Consider the following 22,184-nt stretch of genomic DNA (forward strand, 5'->3'; position numbering starts at 1 on the left):
AGCCAGTTTCAATTTTCAATGATGAAAAGATCTCATCTACATCCAGAGAGAGGACTGTGGGAACTGATGTGGATCACAACATAGCATTTTCACTTCTTTTCTTGTTGTTTGCTTCAATTTAATTTTCTTTCTCATTTTTTATTTTTTGATTTGATTTTTCTTGTGCAGCAAAATAACTGTATAAATATGTATGCCTATATTGGACTTACAAATATTTTTACCATGTTCAATGGATTATTTGCCATCTAGGGGAGGAGGAGAGAAATTGGAACGCAAAGTTTTGAAAATGCCAGTGGTGAAAAATTATCCTTGCATATGTTTTGAAAATAAAAAATTTCACTCACTTTTCAGGACTGGAGAAGAATGCTTGTCCAGGTGAACCAGAACTTCCAAGATCTAAGTTAGTTCTCAAACTCTATATTACATTTGTATATACTTTGAAGTTAGTTGCTTATTGTATCCTATCCAGAGAATTGAAACTCTCTGAGAACAAGGATTTATTTTGTTTTTGGCATTGTATCCACACAAGATAGTAGATAAAACTATAAATCATGAATAAAATACACATATTAATGGGTCTTGGCTACAAATTGAACTAAATTTAATGGCTACTCAAGGGATCTAAAAAAAAAAAGAAATATTTCACATTTTCTTCTAACTTAAATGTTTATTTTATTATTTCTTTTTTTCTTTTCTTTTCTTTGTTCTTCTTTTTTTTTTTTTTTTTTTTTTTTTTTTTTTTGCTGAGGCAATTGGGGTTAAGTGACTTGCCCAAGGTCACACAGCCAGAAAGTGCTAAGTGTATGAGACCAAATTTGAACTCAGGTCCTGCTGACTAGCTGCCCCTTTATTTATTATTTCTTGATGTCTCACAAAATCATTAGCTTCCATCTTCCTAATTCTGATTTTTAAGGAATTATTTTCTTTAATTAGCTTTTCTACTTCCTTTTCCATTAGCCAATTGTTTTCTTCGTAAATTTTTATACATCTTTCCCTATTTTTTGTGCTTCCTTTACCAAGATGTTGACTTTTTTTCCCCATGATTGTCTTGCATAATTTTCATTTCTTTTCCTATTTTTCTTCTACTTCTCTTATTGGAAAAATGATTTTTGAGCTCTTTAAGAATTTTTTTTTGGGGGGGGGAGAAGAAAAAGAGGGCCTGAGATCAATTCACATTTTTCTTTGAGAATCTGCAGATAGGCATTTTGACATTATTGTTGTCTTCTTTGTTTTGTGTTTTGATTTTCCCTGTCACCATAGTAACTTTCTATGATCAGGTCCTTTTTGTTTTTTGCTCATTTTCCAGGCTATTTTGTGATTTTTAAAATTGAGCTCTGTTCCTGAATTTTCTGAAAGCTATGATCAAAAGAAGAGCCTGCATATCCTATTTTAAGAAATTATTAAGGGTGTGTGGGCAAGTCACTTAGCCCCAATTGTCTCAGCAAAAAAAAAAAAAAAATTATCAAGGAAAATTATGCTGATATCCCAGAACCAGAAGGTAAACTATAAATTGAAATAATCCATTGACTATCTTCTAGGGGTGAAGGGGGGGGTCTCTCTCAAGCTTGTTGCTCTGGGAGAGAGGGGCCTCTCAGATAGACATGTGCTGGGGACACGGGATCTGGCCTTCTGTGTAGGGCTGGGGGGTCCTGATCACTGGTTTGCTGTACCAGGGCCATGGGGTCTGACCTGTGCCTGGACCCAGTCCCTTATCCTTGCCTAATGTTGGCTTGGTTGGCACTATCTGCACTGAACTCTTCTGCCTCTTTACCTGAGACAGACCTTTCTTGCTGATCTTCTAAGTTGTCTTGAACTAGAAAATTATTTCACTCCATCTTTCCTTAATTTTGCTGCTTCAGATTATTTTACCTGAGGGTTGGGGGGTGGTGGTGGGAGGGGGTGGTTAAAGCAATCAGGGTTAAATGACTTGCCCAGGGTCAAATATGTCTGAGGCTGAATTTGAACTCAGGTCCTTCTGACTCCAGATCTGATGTTCTATTGAGCCCCCTACCTGCCCCTCCAAAATTCATTTAGAGACATTATTTTGTAATTAGTTAGAGGTAAATTTACTTAGAGGTAAAATTACTCCACCATCTTGGCTCCATCCCCAGCTCTACCTTTCAAAAATATTTATTCCTAATTTAATTTTTAAAATCTTTTTTTTTTTTAGTACAATTTGAAGGATCACCTCACACCTATCAATGTGTTTTAAATTACATCCCCTTATTATTATTGAGATTGGAAATCTTCTCAGATAATTATTTCTAATCCTTCTTTTATCTTTTTGTTCATTTATCCATTAGGAGCATTGTTGGGCATCTAAAAAAAGCAGTCAATTTTTAACATTTATGAAACACTTTCTGTGTTGGGCACTGTGCTAGGTGTTAGAGATAAATAAAGGACACAGTTATTGCCCTTAAGGAGCTTATAATTGAACAAGAGAAAACAATACACAAAAGGAAAGAGAAAATCTTAGTGGACTTGGAACAGAAAGTAGAAGATAGGAGTGAACAAGTATGTTGGAAAATCCAAAGAATTGCAGCCAAAGTCTGGGTATGGAGTTCTCAGCTCCACCCTCTAATTTGAGGGATTCCTGGAGTCTTATGAAACAGATGAGATAGGAATAATAAGGCTGATTTGATTCTGTAACATTATGAGTAATCATGATGAAGAAATACGGAGTTTTAGTCAAGTGGGAAAACAAAATACAGTGTTTTCAAAGACAAGCAACAAAGTTTTTTTTTTAAACTTTTTATTTTCAAAACATACTCATTGATAATTTCCAACATTCATACTTGCAAAATCTTGCTTCAATTTTTCTCCCTCCCTTACCCCCACCCTCTCCCTTAAATGATAAGTAATCCAATATAAGTTAAACATGTACAATTCTTCTATACATATTTCCATAATTATCATGCTGCACAAGAAAAATCAGATCAAAAAGTAAAAATAAGAAAGAAAACAAAATGCAAGTAAGCAACAACAAAAAGAGTGAAAATTCTATGTTGTGGTCCACCCTCTGTTCCCACAGTCTCTCTGGGTGTAGATGGTTCTCTTCATCACTGAACAAGTGGAACTGGTTTGAATCTTCTCATTGTCGAAGAGAGCCACTTCTATCAGAATATATCCTCATAGTATTGTTGTTGAAGTTTATAATGGTCTCCTGGTTCTGCATTTCACTCAGCATCAGTTCACGTAACTCTCTCTAGGCCTCTCTGAAATCATCCTGCTGGTCATTTCTTACAGAACAATAATATTCCATAACATTTATATACCATAACTTACTCAGCCATTCTCCAATTGATGGGCATCCACTCAGTTTCCAGCTTCTTGCCACTATAAAGAGAGCTGCCACAAACATTCTTGCACATGTGGGTCCCTGTCCTTCCTTTATGATCTCTTTGGGATATAAGCCTAGTAGAAACACTGCTGGATCAAAGGGTATGCACAGTTTGATAACTTTTTGGGCATAGTTCCAAATCGCTCTCCAGAATGGCTGGATGTATTCACAATTCCACTAACAATGTACCAATGTCCCAGTTTTCCCACAGCCCCTCCAACATTCATCATTATCTTTTCCTGTCATTTTAGCCAATCTGAGAGGTGTGTAGTGTTATCTCAGAGTTGCCTTAATTAGGCAACAAAGTTTGTAAAAGAAGATGTCTTCCTGACAGCATTGCTATTTTCAAATATTTGAAGGGAAGAGGATTTTGGACTTACCTGGTGGTATTGTAACAGAGAACAATCGCAGGCCCATCAGTGGATGGAAGTTAAAAAAAAGGTAGGGATCACTTTAATGTAGAGAAAATTTTTAATAATTAAACATGCATTTAGTTAATTGTCTCCTATATAAAAAGCACTCTGTTAAGTGCAAGAGACATAGAAAACTAAATGAATTAGTTAGAATTGTGAAGTAATCAACTCCCCAACTGTGGAAGTGCTTAATAAGCATCAAAATGTTATAGAGGGATTTCATGTATCTGGTGAGCTAGATAACCTTCAAAGTCCCTTCCAACTCAAGTATGACATGATTTGGAAAAGGAAAAAGATATTCTATCCAAAGTCCAGATTGATGAAGTTGTATTTTGGAGTTAGCCAAAATACGAGAGGTTGGGGCTATAGAAATAGTTAAGGCATTATCAGTCTAGTCAAAGTTGTAAGAACAATGACTTCTGCAGCCTCCCACTCCCCACCAAAAAAGGAAAAAAAAAAAAAAAAGTTTTCACAGAGGGACAAACCAGAATGAGGGAATTGACAACTGGACTTAGGATTGATTTATTCCTGTGCATTTAGAATGTTATTAACTCAAAATGGGAAAGGTAACAAAAAAGAATGACGGAATTAAAATGGTACATATATTAGGGCAGATAATTTAGGAAGGATCTCTTGATGTTAAAAGGGTGCAAGTTTGAGGAGGAAGGAAAAGTACATAATATCATTCATTGATTTACAGACTCTAGACAACATTTCTCAGCCCAGCATTCAGTGTTCCACTAATCTGATTCTACTTCTACCCAGCCTTCTCTACCACTATACCACCAGGAGAGCTCTCCACTTAATCAAGATAGTTTCCTTGCTGTCCCCTGAACCTATTATCTATTATGATTATTCTGATAGTACTTTTATTTAGTCTGCCTGCAAATACTATCTTCTCCCTTCCTTTCAACATGTTCAACTAAATTGCAAATCTGACTCTTATACAGTCTTCCTCAACATCCTGAGTTCAGTGTTCTTTTATTTCTCTTTCCACCTAATTTTGCATTTGGCTGTCGTGTAATGAAGATTTAAAACTTACATGTCTGAACGGGGCAACTAAGTGATGCAGTGGATAGGATGCTGGTTCTGGAGTCAGAAAGATTCCTCTTTATGAGTTTAAATATTGCCTCAGATACCGTGACCCTGGACAAATCACTTAACCCTGCCTGCCTCAGTTTCCTCACTTGTAAAATGAGCTGGAGAAGGAAACAGCAAATCACTTCAGTATCTTGGCCAAGAAAATCCCAAATGGGGTCACAAAAAGACAGACATGACTGAAAAATGACCAAACAAAACCAGGACTTTTCCAAAGAATTGATAAGCACTAGTTGCCTGCTATGTGTTAGGCATATAAATATATAATATAAAAATAATAATGAAAATAGACCTTAGTGAATTTATATCTATTGGGAAGAAACAGCATCTAAACACATATACAACCAAATACACCATGTATACACACACACACACTATAATGTAATTATTTGTAGGTGGGAGTGGGGTAGGAGTAAATGAAGGTCTTATGTAGGAAGTGGCAATTAATCTACATCATTGCTATCCTTGAAAGGAATCTCCTTGGAAGGTTATGTGTTTATTTTTAAAATACCATTGCTTAAAAATCTGTTTGCAGATCCTCTTTGAGAATTACCTTATGAGCCAATAAGAACATCACATATAAAAGTTATACATTTTCTTTTCTTTACCAAAATCAGTACCATCAGTTTCATCTCCCCCAATCTAATCCAATCCAATCTCAAAAGATTAACAATTGAGATGTTATTCAAATGATTTTAAAGATAATTTTAAAAAAAGAGGGATAGAGGAATAGAAAAGACAAAATATCTCTCTTCTTCTGTGATTGCAGGAAAAGATGTGATTAGGAATAGGTCTAAAACAGAAGGGTTAAATACACAGCTTGTAGGTGGGCCTTGTTGAGTACAACTGATCTAGAGTAAAAACTAAAAGGAAAATATTTAACAAAGTAAATAAAAATACAATAAAACATAGATAGCATTGTCTTTTAAAAACTTACCAATATGCAGTCAACAAGGATCTTTATGGAAGGCTACCATTCTATTTGAGTTTGACACCATTGCTATAAACCCTTATATTTGGAACATGCACTAGTAAATCCTTGAGGAATACTACTAATTGGGAAGTTAAGAAGGGCTTTGTTTAACTTAGTGCCTTTCCTTTAGATTATCTTCAATTTATCCAGCATATACATCTTGTCTGTATTAAGCTATTTCATGCTGACTCCCCTTATTAGATTATGAGCTTCTTAAGAGCAGCAGGAAGTTGTTTTTTTGTCTTTCTTCCTATCCTCAGTGCTTAGCACGGAACCTGGCACACAGTAGGTGCTTAGTAAATGTTAGTTGATTGACTGGGAAGGTAAAAAGGCAACAAAACACAGGAAAGTGTCAGGTGGGATATGAAGTACTGGGAAAAAATAATGATGCACAGAGAAAATTTACTGAAAATTTGTGGGATAGAACAGAAGGCAGAAAGGGACCTAGAGAAACTGTAGTTCTAGGGACTGACTGGCCAAAAGACTTTGTATATACATAATAGTTTTAACCACAGGGTGGAGAAAGTATTACCAGACATTAGCCTAAGAGAAGAATTAGGAGGATATACTAACTTTAACAGATGGACTGGGAAAAATTGAGATGGACAGAGTCACAAGGAGGCCTTCTTGGCTAAAAGGTCAGACAATGAAAAAACGTCTGAGGGACCTTTCCATAAGTCACCAATCTTGACAAATGAAAAGGAAAATGTAGAAACAAGCCAAATTCCTGAAGTATGTGCTTGGAAAGAAATTTGACCACTGCAACAGTTTATTGACAGTATATTCTTCTCCAAGTGAAGGAAGTCTAGATAATAAATCCTTTCTAACCCAATGAAATAACTCAAGTAAATCGCTTTCCTTTGCTTTTTTTAATTGAAAAAAATTAACAAAGCAAATGCATGAATACAATTCTCTCCCAAACATTAAGCAAATCATTGATACACTGGAATATTTTTGTAATTTTTGAGGTCTGTTGAAAGTAAGATTGTATACTTTAACAAAGTAGTCACAAGGATGCCCATTGTACGGAATCTGAGTTTTGTTGCCATGTAATGTATGTAATCCACATGTATGTAGTCTATGTTATTATTCTTTTAGATTTGCTTTCTTTGCTCTTCATCCATCACACAAGTTTTCTTCCATTACTTATAATTCTTGAGTTACAATTTCTTAAAACATGATAATCGTCAATTATTTGCATGTTACATAATTATTCTAATTAAGAAATAGAATAAATTATGTAACATGCAAATTGTGTGTTTCTAATTGTTTGAATTACAAAAAATGGCTGCTTTGAATAGTTTTGTTATGAGAATCTTTTCTTCCTGTTAATGACTTCTGAAAAGAATGATTTATTGCACCCCCTATTTTAATCCAGCATTAGTTTAGTGTGACTCCATACGGTAATGATAGTCAAGTCTAGTCAACTAATATAAGTATAGAAATTATATATATTAATGCATATTACATATGTATATATTTTCATATGTACATATATATATATACATATATACGTATACATATATATGTATATATGTGTATATATATATATGGACCTTCTCAGTGATTTTTTGATTTTGCTATTTTTTAGACTTGACAATTTTGGATGATTAAATGGTGGATGAGTCAAAAATGTATCAAGAATTCTGTAACTTTTGTTATGTAATTTTATATTACTTTCTAAAAAGGATGGTCCAATTCACAATTCTGTTATTAAAGAATCAATGTGCTTATTTTCTCAGTATTGCCAACGTTAAATTTTCCCATTTTTTGCCATTTTGTAAATTTAATGGATTTAAACTACTTCAATTTTAAAACTGTATTTCTCTATATATTCACCAATGTTCTAGTCTGAATTCTTCACATTTATAACTGTCAATTGCTGACAATCCTCACTATAGAATCACAGATTTAGAAGTAAAAATGACCTTAGAAGTCATCAGTTCTAATCCCTTTCTTTTACAAATAAATAAATAGAGGACCAGAGAGGTTAACTTGTCTATTGTCATAAAGAAAACAAATATCAGAAACAAAAGGTTTTTTCTTTTCATTTTTGTCTTGCTGCTGTGATACCCATATGTGAATTTTTGTTGTTCAGTCATATCAAGCCTTTCACGACCCCAGGTGGTTTTCTTGGCAGAGCCATTGGAATGGTTTGCCATTTCCTTTTCTAGCTCATTTAACAGATGTGGAAACTGAGGCAAAGAGGGCTAAGTGACTTGCCCAAGGTCACAGAACTAGTGTTTTCTGAAGCTGAATTTGAACTCAGAAAGAGGAGTGGGCTAGCATCCTATTTACTGCACCATCTAGCAGCCCTCATAGATAATCACAGCCTAATCTGGAGCTTGAGGGGATCTGGGAGAACATAAAGCCCAACCTCATTACTCTACAGAGAAGGAAAAACAGGCCCAAGAGATTGGGGTGACTTACTCAAACTAGAGACATGTATGGACTTGAACCCAAGCCCTCCTTCTCTAGATTCAGTCATTTTTGCAGATGATATTTCTGTTATTAGGAGTCAGTTATAGAAGACTTCTGCTCGATTGTCTCCAGATGACAAGATCAACAAATCAATTTATTACTGAAATTACTAGATATAGTTCTGGCTCCTTGATAAAGTTCTATAGTTACAAGGGTAACAATGAACATGCTTAGAAGTTTCAGTCTTATGTAGCTGCATTGTCTCTCAGGATAAAGTATTTTGGGGATTTAACTTCCAGTGTTTGTCTCTATCTAAAACAACTGTAAGAATGACCATAGGATTCTAGCTCAGGCAAAAAAAAGGACAGAGACTAGTACTGGACTGGATGAAAACTTCAAGAATATACCCTAAAGTTTAAACTTGAAATCAGGGGTGGCTAAAGATTTAGTTCTATTTTAAATGAACATAGGAGTGAATCTTTAGAGATCTTTGCCTATTTTTTGAGGATTACAAAGAAGGCAATAAAATAGCAGTACAATAAGCAATTTGTCAAAAATCTTCCAAGAACAAACAGGTTTAGAGATCACTGAAACCATAAGTAATGGCGGTGAAGGGAATCTTGTCATATGTTAATAGGGTTAGGCAGCTGAACTTAAAAAGTTGTTTTTAAAATGTATGATCATTAATTAAAAAAAAAAAAAACTGTTTGGATTTCACAGTAGACACACACAGAGTGAAATCCAAACAGTTCTAAATGTTTGCTGACTTCTTGAACTAGTATTTTCTTAATACTGGGAAAATATAGCTATTAAAGCTTTTTTGCTGTAGAATTAAGAAACAACATTTTGACAGTTTGGTAATCTAAAGTCCTTGGTTTCACTTGAATTAAAGACCTAGTCAGTTTTTAATAACTGAAGAACTTAATTCTTTAAAACTAAGATTAAATGGAGGAAAGCTTTCTTAATAAAAAGTGTCCCTGGATTCATCATGAATCAACTCAAGAGAAGTAATCCTTTTCCTTCCCCTGGACATGACTGAAATAATAGAAGTACCTTTGTTTAATTCAATTAAGAATTTTATCTCTTAATCCATCTTTGAGGAAACAGAGAGGAACTGATTGGAAGACATGGGGAAGAGAGAGTGAATGATTTTAGAAGAAATGTCTATGTGGGTCCAATGACATTACTGTTGTTTTGTTTAAGCAAAACAAAAACACTATCCCTAAATTTTGTGCTTTACTTTATCTTGCTGTGATACTTTTGTCTTTTGGTTAGTATAAGATTAAGAGAATATTGCTTGCATTGGGGACAATTTCAAATTTTAGGAGAAACTTGCTGATTTCTTTAAAATGTTACATATTTTAAAGTGTTACTAGAATGATACCTATAATCCAGTTCTTCTTCCAAGCAGGAATGTTGAGTAATAATGCATGGTCTCTGACAAGCTTATGGTCAAAACAGAGAGGACAGAGTTTTTCTTCTATGATACAAATAGGAAGGTGGTCATCTTCATGATGAAGTCAAACATCTAGATTGTTCACGAAATCAATCTAAATCTGATGCCATAGCATTTCCCATGCTAACTATTTCATAGTTGAGAACTAGTTCTTTCCAAATTCACATTTCCAAAGTTTCTTATGCTAACTTCTTCAGACAGGGTCTCATGAATTCTGTACTCTTTTTCTCACAGGAAATGTGAAAAGTTCACAGAATTACTCCCTAAATATCTGAAAACATTTATATAAATACTCATTATCTCTTGAGATAATCTGTCTATAAATGAAAATAAAGTTTTAAAAATTTTTTCAATGGACAGAATTATTAGGATGGGGACTTTGCTTTAGTGGTTTAAATGCTACCCAACTGGCATATTTAAAAAAAAAAAATAGTCTCTTATATTACCACCCAAGTGGCCAAATAGTTTATTAACTTCATAACATTCAATTGTTATGTCAAATTCTGTTATGAAAGTTGTGCCACTTCTAGGATTTGAAGGTAGGATTGAGGGAAGAAATTACATATCAGTGATCCTAAAACTATGATTAATTTAAGATAACTATCACTTCTGTAACATACAATGTTTTAAAATGACTACTTTTACTATTAAGAGGTATATTTTTCATAAAATACTTAACATAAAAAATATACTAAAAATTTTATTCTATGTTGTTGAAATATTTTATTTAGAAAAGATCCAACCTATAGTCATTTTCACAAGGTCATAAAGCAAACAAAAATTATAAACTATTTGAAACTATATATTTAGTCCTTCATATACACTGGGTGGAATGATAAAGGTCAGGCCTGTTCTGTACTTGGAGTGTCAGTGTGAGGCTCAATAATTAGTCTTGGTTCGATCAGTTCTTTCCAACAAATAGTTATCTGGGAAAAACAAAAGACAATCAATATGGTGATATTATCTTTCCAGCAGACTACTTTAGTGAAGTAATTCATTAGCAAATATAGTCAACTTTCATATGACCAAAACAATGAAGAAACATTTTTTTTCTAGTAGCTAAATATGCTGGCTGAGTAATAATAAAGTTTATGTACAAAACAATAAAAAAACTAAAAAAACTCTCTTCTAAATTAAGCACAGGGAACATATCCTAGCTAAACTCTATCTCACCAGAATATTTTGCATATAGTAGGGACTTAACAAAACTTGGACTAAATTTATCTTTAATTACTCAGAAGGCTCTTTAGAACCTTGTTCCTCAAACAGAGGACATCTGTTCCCCATGGTTATCAGATGGCAAAGTAATCCCCTTTTTTTGCCACTCTGCATCCCATAGATCTGTCCTTCTTTAAAAAAAAATTCATTTTTTGTCACAGTAAAGCATGCATTTATCAATATATATCAGCTTTCCTAAAATTACAATGACATTGGCTTTATTAATGATGTCAGAAGCATTACTTAATAGCAAAAACCCCAATAACCGTAAATGCATAAGCAGTACATAGAGGAAATTTATATTGCCTATTATCTACTTAAAATTTAAATTTCCAGAAATGTACTGCAGTAAAATGTCTATGTAGTAAAATAAGAAGTACAACAGATTGGGCTAGTATATATTCATTCCAAATATGTATCCTGAAAGTTGAACTTTTAAAAAATAAAATGAGAGCTTTCTACCTCTTTCATAAAATATAAAAAAACCTATGTGTTTGACTATTTAACTATTTAAATTTGGGACAAAATAAGGGTTTACTATTTATGAAGTTCACTTGAAATATAAAACTTTAAAATAGAGCATTGTCTTAATACTCTTAAAACAGCAATCTTCCTAGTTTAAGCAAATAGAATAGAAAACAAATTATGCTTAATAGAATTACAAAATAACATTATTAACAGAGAAAGTTTACCACAACAAAAATTGTGTCATTATGTTTAGAGTAAAGCATTAATAAAAATTTTTTAAAAAGAATGATACCAAGTAGCTCCCAGAATAGAAGCATACCCTTTTATCCTGTGATACTGCATACTCTACCACTTCTGTTCCATTTTCATTCTGGTACACCAGATCAAACTTCCCGGGCTCTTTGACCACTGAAACCATAGGTAAAGGGGAGAGGGAGAAGAGGGGAAGGAGGTAAGTCTGTGCAATTTCTAGGAAATAAAGATATTCTGCTAATTTCTATTTTCTTCATTTTACATAGAACTGTCAGCTAGTTAGTGTGAAGGGAAAAAAAAAAAAAAAAGACAGTACAATTCTAATGCCAACAAGATCATTCAAAATTCAGCAATCTCTATGAAAGTTATTCAAAAGCACTATAGAAACCCACAGCCAATTGGCTCTAAAAGGACTTACCTGGTAAAGATGAAAGGATTTCTATGTCTACTTCCTGAGCATCAGGATTGTAGTTTATTATTTTCCCCTCCTTCAAAAATAAAAAAGTTCACATCAAAGTAGTTTAGTAAACATCCCATTTCAATGACACTGGCATACCTCAATACAAATAAAACAAAAATTCATTTAAGTCAATATATGTTTACATCCGGAAGATTAGAAACAAATGAAACATCAGCCAAATGTTGAGAAGCTATGTACTCATTTCAATAAGGTGTCATTACTATCAATCTCTTTGGAAAATTCTCCAAAACTGCTTTATGAGCAGAGGATGGTAAACTATAGGAAGAAACAGGGAGGCAGCAAAGTTGTGGAATTGATCTCATATATTTTTTAACCTGTACATTTCTTTCCTCACAAGATTCCATCTTGTGTTCTCCCCCAAACATATATTCTGGTACTAAATGTTAGCTTTCCTGTAGTCGTTAACAATGACTGGCCACTAAGACTATGCTGATTTATTCTGCTCTGGCCAGGAAATTGCTACTACACATGGCATGGTGGCAGTTGTTGGGCAGAGAACTTTCTAAATAAAAATCTGCAGGACACACTAAAACACTGATGACTCCTCATTCTTGCATGGGGGTCTCCATTACAATATGACTTGAAAAATTAACCAAAATTGTCAAGAGAGAAAAGAAAAAGAAGAAGAGGAAGAAAGACAGAGAGCCAGGGAAAGGGAGTGGGGAGAAGAGGAAAGTTTTTATCAAGATTTTATTAAACATCAAAATCTTGAAGACATGTCCTGGAATTTCAAAGTCATCAATTTTTTTTTACATTTTTCATAGCTATTATATAAGAATATAGCATAATTGACATTTAATGCACTGGAAAAATCACAAGAAGCATAGTACTAAGTGCATTTGCTAAAAAAGTATACTATTATACCTTAGAAAAACTTGTAATATTTTTTTTTAAAGCAGATTCAAGATAATCAAGTATAAGCAAATCAACATATTATTTCCTGACCATTCTGGTTAAATCAAAGTTTTACTAAAATGTAATATATAATCTGCCAATAGAAAGTCTCAAAGAGATATTAAATAGCTCAGTTTCAAAGAATTATAAAATGACAACTCAAAAGAAACACGTTAATGTAACTATCATTAGTATAATTATGTAAACTGTAATTTTAGAATTATCTAAGTTTTTTAACAACTTTTACTTAACTCAGGTCAGAGTTCATAATGGAAAAACTGTGTTCTAAAAATGTGAAAAAGATTGATAAGGCTAATTCCAAAAAATTCTTTCTTTGGATGAAAATATTCATCCTTTATGAATTACATGGAAAAATTCACCCATTACTAGACTTAAAACAGAGATGGCTCCTAAAGAAAGCAAGCCAGTCATTTTGTTGATAAATTAATAATTTTTTCATTCATCTATTAATTATATTCCTCAGCTCAATCTCCTATATTGTCTATATCTATTAGACTATAAAGAATTGGCATGAAAAATAACTGTAAGGATATGTATACATATATTGTATTTAATATATACTTTAACATATTTAACATGTATTGGTCTACCTGCCATCTTGGGGAAGGGGTAAAGGGAAGGAGGGGAAAAGGTGGAACAGAAGGTTTTGCAAGGGTCAATGCTGAAAAATTACCCATGAATATGTTTTGTAAATAAAAAGCTATTAAAAAAAAAAAAAGAATTGGCATGATATAGTAAATATAGCATTGGATTTGGGAGTCAAGGGCCCTGAATTTGAAACTCATGGCAGACAATTATGAGCTATGTTCACTGGCAAGTCACGTTAGCTTTGAGTCTCTCTCTAAAATGGGGATAATAATACTCAGATCACATATTTCGATGGTTATCAGGAGAAAGTCCCTTTTAAATTTTTAAAAGTTCCATATACATGTGATTATATTAAAGTATATATAATAACTAAAAACACCAAGCATCTTGAAGTATTAAATTCTATAAATATGGTTTATATATACAAAGATTAGTTTTTTAAATCATGTGTTCTAAATACCTTTCCTTTCGTCATACAATTTTAAAATAAGTAGTACCTTGTAACTAGACACATCAGGAGAATAATCTGCTGTCAATTCCAAAAGCTAAGAAAGATAAACAAACAAAAAGATATATAACTGTTCAGTTTTAAAATTTTTAAAATGCTGCTAACATGACAAGAACATTTAGCCACTCCACTGTGGATAACACAAGATGAAAGTTAAAAGGTTTTCCATATCACTAAGTAATATCCATTTGCCATTGATATAACATATAGGATAGAAGGGTAAAACACTGAAACTAGATATGGAAAAAATGGAATCCAGATTATGGCTGTTCTGGATCTTCTCATTTCTAAGAAAGGCTGTCTTACAACTTCTTACTTCTAATTTCTCAAGGCAGTTAGTAGTGTCAGAATGCTGATCTCTCCTACTTCATCTGCCCTACCAACATCTCTAACAGATGAATGAGTGACAGAGGTGGAAATAGGAAACAATTTTAAGCTATTTTGTTATGAATTCAATAAACACGAAGTTCTTCACTTTTTGTGACATGGCTTCCTTTGAAGGCTGGTAAAACCTGTGGACTTTTAAGGATCATTTTTGAATAAATAAAAATAAAATATATAGGACTGCAAGATCATTTATACTGAAATTTGAGACTGTTAGTTATTTTAATTGTGTCCAACCCTTCATGACCCTAACTAGGATTTTCTTGGCAAAGAGTTTGCCTTTCCATTTTACAATGAGGAAATCAAGGCAACCCGGTTTAAGTGATTTGCCCAGAGTCACACAACTAGGACATGTTTGAAGCTAGATTTGAACTCATGAAAATGAGTCTTTCCTGATGCCAGACCAGACACTCTATCCACTGTGCCACATGATTATAAAAATATATTTTTTTAAAGTTCACAGACCCCCCCCAAAATCAATGGTTCTGAAATTTAGAACCCCAATGATATATTCTAATTGGTAAGACCATTTAGATGTTAGAGGAAATATACCTTAAATGCAATCTTTTCCCCCACCTGTGGGGGTGCTGCTAATTGAGGAAGTAGACTGTAGTCCTTCTGGGGCGTCTCCACTGGATTCTACAAAAGCAATGGTAGCTATGAAGAGATGACCCCTATTACCAAAGCCAACAAACTACATTTATTCCTGATAACAATCTCTTCCCATCTTTCCTAGAAGACTGCCAGGACTATCATCCTGTACCTTTCTTAAATCCTTAATTTCTCCACATTTAGTGGTTCCTTCTCTGCTAAGAATCATACTCAAATCTCTATCACCCTCTCATTAGATCATGCCTTTCCTTTAAGTTTTTTCCTTTCCTTTCCTTCTCAGCCAAATTCCTATTAAAAAGCTGGCCACATTCATTGCCTCCTTCTCTCTTCAACCCTTTGCAATCTGTCTTCCAACCTCATTACTCAATTAAAATTGCTTTCTTCAAAGTTACCAATGATCTTAGTTGCTAAATCTGATGACATTTTCTCAGTCTTCATCCTTTCCAATTTCTTTGCAGCAGCCTCACACTACTCTCCACCTAAGCTCTCCTGCTACCTGTATGACTGTGTTTCCTCTCAGCCTCCTTTGCTGGGTCATTAACTTTATCATGGTGCCCAACTCTGCGCATACCAAGAGAGGTTCCAGGGTTCTCTATGCTCTTTTACAGGCTTAATTAAAATTTCTATGACTCCCAGATCTATACAATCACATCTATCTCTTGGACTTTGGTCATGCAGCTGCAACTGCTTAATGGACATTTCCAATAAGAAGTTTAGTAAGCTTCTCTAACTCAACAAGTCTAAGACAGAACCCTAAATTCCCTCTAAATGCACCCTTCTTCCACATTTTGTTATTTTGCCAAGGACACCACCATTATTCAAGAGGTCTCCTAGATTTATAACTTTAATATTCTCTCTCCTCAATGTCTCATTCTGTCTCATTTCTTATACCTGATTAGTTATTAAACCTTGCTTCTCCCTCTACAACATGCTGGTTTAGGATCACCTCAGCATCTCAGTATGGATTACTGATAATTCTTCTAACTAGTCTCCTAGTCTCAAGTGTCTCTCCAATCCATTCTCCACACAGATGTCCAAATGATTTTCTTCAAGAAAAGGTCTAACCTTTTCCTAACTCCAAGTCTCACCTTACTGTTTCTAGAATCAATTGTAAACACCTTCTGTTTGGCTTTTAAAGCACTTCATAGCCTGATGCCCACCTACCTTTTCAACTTTGTTTTATATTATTCTTCTTCCCGCACTGTTCTGTGTCCAACTAGATGGGCCACCTTGTTGTTCTTCACCCAGGGCACTCCATCTTCCATTTCTGTGCCTTTGCACTGGATGTCCTCCATGTGTGGAAAGCACTCCCTCTTCACCCGAGCCTTTTAAATACTGATTCTTTCAAAACTCAGCTCAAATGCTTCTACATAAACCTTTCCAGATTTGCCTAGTTACTTGTGCCCTAATCCCCCAAATTAATTTCTATTTATACTTAAAACACACATACACACAGAAACACCATCTCCCCCCAATAAAATTTTTAATCCATAAGGGTAAAGTGTTTCATTTTTGTTTGTATCCCTAACACAATGGCTGGCATATAAACAGATACTTAATAAATGCTCAAATATTGACTGATTTCATTAACAATGATAAATACTAATAGATAAACTCCAGGCTCACCATGTGTCAGGCTGATTACATATGTAGGTAATAAAAATAAAGAGATAAAAGAAGAAAGGAAGGCTACATACCTGGATAATAATGGAAGTGTTTTTTACTACTTCATTTAATTGCTGCTGTTTCTGGGATTCACCATTAAACACATAATTAATGTTTCCCCCTCTCCCTCGTCCTCTGATTCCACGAAAACCCCGTCCCCTAGGTCCCCTCCAAGGGAAAATGTCTTCCCCTCTTCCCCTTCCCCTTCCAAAACTGCTGGGGTGAGGAGCTGCTTCTGCAGTCAGAGGGGTTGGTTGTTTCCCACTATTTCCCAATACTGGCTTATCCCAGAGATTAGAGTATCGCATCTCCTGTCTTGTTCCTAAGTGACTGTCTGTATCTGGACCATTTGCCTGGGAAGATCTTGGAGATCCTGCTGTTCCCATTGAGGGAGGAGCTGGCACTGGAGCTCTCTTGGGCATCCCACCCTGGTCATCTGAACTGGAACTGGAATCCAAACTAGAGGACGAGGCTTGAGTTCCTTTGGCCTTGGCAGTGCCGGTAACAAGTCTGTCTGCTTTTGGCTGGGAACCAGTTGACTTTGATGTGATGAATGACTCCTTCTCTACTGATTTTTTACCACCAAGGCCTGTCTTGCTGTGGCTATCATCTGACGATGTGGTAGAAGAATCAGATTCTGATGAGATGTCAGGCTTGGCTTTAGCAGACAAGCCAATATTCTTTTTCCTCTTGGTTTCAGCTGAATTATTTTTAATAGAAGCACTCTTCTGAACAGCACACCTCTTTTTGGTTCGCTCTGGCAATGTCTTTGCTTTAGAAGACTTTGGAGGCCTTTTCTGTTTCTTTTCTTCAGCTTTTCCTCCCTTCTCTTTCCCTGATTTTTGGGGGGTCCATTTTCCATTATTTTCACTTCCTCCTTCATTCCTTTTTCTCTTCTTGTTTTTTTTCCTTGTATCTTGATCTGGTTCCAGAGAAGAGGTTTCACTGATCTCTCCCTCTTTCCAATGCTTTTCTGTGTATTGATCATTTTCTGCATCTGACTCTTCTTCTTCCTCCCATGTGGTTCTCCTCTTTCGTGCTTTTTTATATGAATAACTGAGTCCATTACTGACTGCTACAGAGTTCTCAACAATGTCAACATCTTCTAATTTAACTCTGTCAAAAGAATAAAAGAAACTTAAGTCACTGAGAAACCTGTGACAATTTCTCCATATAAAAACGCTATTGACTACACAAATCCTAAATCAACATTGAATAGAAAATGTACCAATCTCCAAGACTCCAGTCATAAAGGCTTTCATGAATGTGATTTAGGTAATCAAGTCCTAATCTTCTAATGATGAAAAGAATAAGCAACTGAAATAATCACAAAGCTTAATATGAAATTGTCACTTATATTTGGCTTTGGACTGCAATTTAAAAAATCTCTACAAATTAATTTTCATATCACATATTTACCACAATATTAAATTCGTTAGAACTTGAGTACATTCCCTAATCAAACAGAGATAATGCAGAAAAATATACCATGACATTTTACACAAACATTTCACAAACAAGTTTCACTTACTATTTTACAATACTCAACAGGATCTACTACGGTCCAGATACTGCAATCCCTCTATATCATGGCTTCTTAAGTTTTTTTCCCACTCATGACCATTTTTTGCCCAAGAAATTTTTACATGACTTCCAGATACATAAGTATATAAACTAGGTATATAAATATTTACTGTAATACATCATAGTTCCATGACTCCCACATTCAATTATAAGACCCCAAGTGGGGGGTTCTATATAACCCACTGTGGCATATCACAACTAGAAGACAACCTTAGCATACCTTCTTATCTAGAGATCTCCTCTGAATAAGATGCAATTTGCATTTTGATTAACAATTTTTAATAGTCCATAAAGGATTGCAGAATTATATTTTATAAGTAAAAGAAGAAATATTAGTTAAAAATGTAAATGAACTATAGCTTACATTTATATCATGCCTTACAATTACAAAACACTTTGTAAATATGGTCTAATTTGATCTTCACCAACAGCCCTTCAAGGCAGTTGCTACAAGTATTATAATCTCATTTATGAACAGAGAGAAATCAAGAGATCAGCCTGGGTCACATAACAAGTAACTGAGCTAGGTATGAGTTTAGATCTTCTCATTCTAAATCTATCATTATTTCAACTAAAATGATAAATAAATGGATCACAAATATTCTCCAAAGAATAAAAAACAAATAAACAAACAAAAAAACACTAGAAGGCTATTATAAAAAAATAATAAATACACTGAGATAGTCATATAGGGGGCAGTAGGTGATCCAGGGGATAGAGTGCTGGGCTTGGAGTTAAGAAGAATCATTTTTATGTATTCAAATAACAGACACTTAATTGCATGACTCTGGGCAAGCCACTAAACATTGTTTGCTTCAGTTCTTTCCCTGTAAAATGAAGTGGAGAAGGAAATGGCAAAACTTTGCCAAAAAAACCCGAACCAAAATCCAAATGGGATCACAAAGAGCTGGACATGACTTAAAAGTGACTGAACAATATAAATTTATGTGTGTAGCATAGCCTCAAATTATCTACAATAATTCTCTAGGAATTCACAGTACATAAGTTCATAGATATAAACAAATCAAGAGCAATATAAAAGCAACAAGATTAATGAAATGAAGACTAAACTATACGATTTTGAAATATCTGTTCGAATAATAAACATGTTACTCTTACCACCGTACAAAAGTAATAAAGCTGTCCTAAATAAATTCATTTTCCAGATAATTCAATAAATAGCAAATATGAAGTCCTAGAAGCATAAAGATTTAAAGAATTCTTTAAGAACAATATGTATGTTCTGCATGATTGAAATGAAGTGTTGCGTTTCAGAAAACAGTGAGGCTAATATTAGTGGATCAGAGAGTATTGGGAGTCAGGGGAGATAAGGGGCATAAGATATAAGGAGACTAGAAAAGTAGGGAAGAGTAGTTTACATTTGAATGTTAAACAGGGAATTTTGATTTGCTATTGGATCCTAGAAGTGATAGAAAAATTAGTAAGTAGTAGGAGGTAGGGGGAGAAAAATTATATGGCTTGTGCTTTAGGAAGATCACTTTAACAGCTGAATGAGAAAGGAAAGGCTTGCAGCAGAGTATGGCAGCAAGAACAGAAGAGGGCATATATAAGAGAAGGCAAAATTGACAAGTCTGGCAATTGAGTGGGTCTAGAAAGGTTGAGAGAATGACGGGGATAATACCTAGGTTGCATGCATAAGGAACTAGAAGGGTAGTGGTTCTAATGATGAAAACACATTATTAATAATAATCAAAAATAATAGGGAAGTTTGGAAGGGATGAATTTTTGGTAAGAAAGATAAAGAGTTAAGCTCTGAAGGAATTTAAGATGTTTACAAGACATTTAGTTGAAGATATCTAATATTGATAGACACAGTTGCAAAACTGAAGGTCAATGGAAATGATGCTAGATTAGATTTCCTAGTTAAGTAGATTTGAGAATCATCAGCACAGGGATCCTAATTTTTATTAGACTTGATAAGATTAGATAAGATTAGATCCTTAATAAGGAATGAAGACTGAGAAAAAAAACCATTGGATTTGGCCATTAAGAGAAGCAACTTTGGAGAAAGCTGTGGTTGAATGATGAGGTCAGAAGTCAGAATGAAGGAGTTAAGAAAAAAATGTAAAGGAAGGAAATGTAGACACCTATTATACACTGCCTTATCCAGGACTTTAAGTACAAAAGGCTAGCGAGATATGGGATGTTAGCAGAGATAGATCACCCAAGTGAAGGTTTTTGAGGATGGGAGAGATATGGACATGTTTGTAAGCAGTAGGTAATAAGACAATAGATTCACATAGAAGATTAGTGAGAGAGTAGGAATGATAAAGGGGAACAATCTGCTAGAGAAGATAGATGGAATGGAATCATTTGTGCAAGTGCAAGGATTAGCTTTGGCAAAAAGAGCCAACTCTTTATGTGTGATGGAGTAGAGGAAACAGTGACAGAAGACACTGAAGGGATGTGAGATAAGAACAGAAGAAGGAACTCCCTGCAAATGACCTCCCTTTTTTTGTGTAAAATATAAGGCAAAGTTCTCAACAGAGAGGAGGAGGGAACATGGAAGGCTGAAGGAGGGACAAAAAGGTTTGGAAGAGCCTTTGTGGAATGTGTGACAGTGAGCTGATGAGGGACGTACAAGATTGTCTACAGCAGTGAGAATCCAAGTAAGCTACAGAACATAAATTTGTAGAAGATCCAATCATCATGGTTTCATAATCTTCAGTTTCAATCACCATGATGTGCACAGGAGTGAAAACAGCAGATGGCGTGAGTGATCCCAGGCTGAAGTTTGGTGGAGCAAGACCAAAGATACAAGGAGGAAGTTGCAGTGACTCCAGAGGTCAGGGAAGAGGGGAGATAGAAAGGATGGAGGGAACTGACAAAGGAGAGAAGACAAAGCTGGACCCATCTTTTTGTTTACATTTTTCTCTGTAAGCACAATGATTTTTACATTAGAAATAACTGAAGGAAAAAAAAATCTTGCAGATGATAACTTAAGACTAAGCAGGAAGAGAAAGAGAGAGTGCAGAGTTGCCCTTGATGATGAATTCAAAATGAATGGGCCCAGATGAACTAAACGATTAGGGTTTGAAAGAATCGGCAGATGTGACTGCTGAGGCACTGTCAGAGATTCCCGGAAAGATCATAGGAAATGGGAAATAGATAAGGTCAAATGGGCTGATTTTTCAAAAAGGGAAGAGAATACAACCTGTAAATTAAATGCCAGACAACTTGACTTTTGGTTCAGCAAATATCTAAAAAGGGAAGAGGTAATAAACAATCAAAGAGCCGGTATGGAGTCATCAAAATTAGGTTATGGCAACTTTTTTTTTTTTTTTTTTGGCTTTTTCAATGAGTGGGGGAAGAGTGGATGGGAGAAACAATTTAGAACTAAAAATAGAAATTTATTAATATAAAATAAAACTGGAAAAAAATTAGGACTAACACTATATTTCCTCTCTGGGTAAGATTACTGAATTAAAAGATGAGGTAGGGGCAGCCAGGTGGCGCAGTGGATAGAGCACCAGCCTTGAATTCAGGAGGACCTGAGTTCAAATCTGGTCTCAGACACTTAACACTTCCTAGCTGTGTGACCCTGGGCAAGTCGCTTAACCCCAGCTTCAAAAATAAAAAAAAGATGAGGTAAATGGTATAGAGATAGAATGTTTAGATTTTAGCAAAGCTTTTCATAAATTATTTTATACTATTTTTGTATTTAAGATGGTGAGGAAGAACTAATACATGAATGACAAAATCAGAATCCAAAACAATCTTTTTTTGTTGTTTTTTTGTTTTTGTTTTTTTGAGGCTGGGGTTAAGTGACTTGCCCAGGGTCACCCAG

General features: G+C 34.6%; 1 protein-coding gene across 3 annotated transcripts in view; it reads right to left on the reverse strand.

Moving 5' to 3' along the window:
- Positions 1 to 2,817: 2,817 nt before the first annotated feature.
- Positions 2,818 to 22,184, reverse strand: part of COIL (coilin) — a 29,134-nt gene continuing 9,767 nt past the window's right edge. For 2 of the 3 annotated variants that reach the window (XM_074261854.1, XM_074261853.1), the window contains 6 exons: positions 16,825 to 17,908; positions 15,068 to 15,154; positions 14,121 to 14,168; positions 12,058 to 12,127; positions 11,707 to 11,795; positions 2,818 to 10,627 (listed from right to left, as the gene is read on the reverse strand). In XM_074261854.1, coding sequence (XP_074117955.1) covers positions 10,544 to 10,627; positions 11,707 to 11,795; positions 12,058 to 12,127; positions 14,121 to 14,168; positions 15,068 to 15,154; positions 16,825 to 17,908 — 1,462 coding nt within the window. In that variant the 3' untranslated portion in view covers positions 2,818 to 10,543. Of the gene's footprint in view, positions 10,628 to 11,706; positions 11,796 to 12,057; positions 12,128 to 14,120; positions 14,169 to 15,067; positions 15,155 to 16,291; positions 17,909 to 22,184 lie in introns of those variants that run through there. The other variant, XR_012481254.1, reaches the window with a different exon arrangement.

The sequence above is a fragment of the Sminthopsis crassicaudata genome, chromosome 4 (genome assembly GCF_048593235.1).
Source record: "Sminthopsis crassicaudata isolate SCR6 chromosome 4, ASM4859323v1, whole genome shotgun sequence".
Classification (NCBI taxonomy): Eukaryota; Metazoa; Chordata; class Mammalia; order Dasyuromorphia; family Dasyuridae; genus Sminthopsis; species Sminthopsis crassicaudata.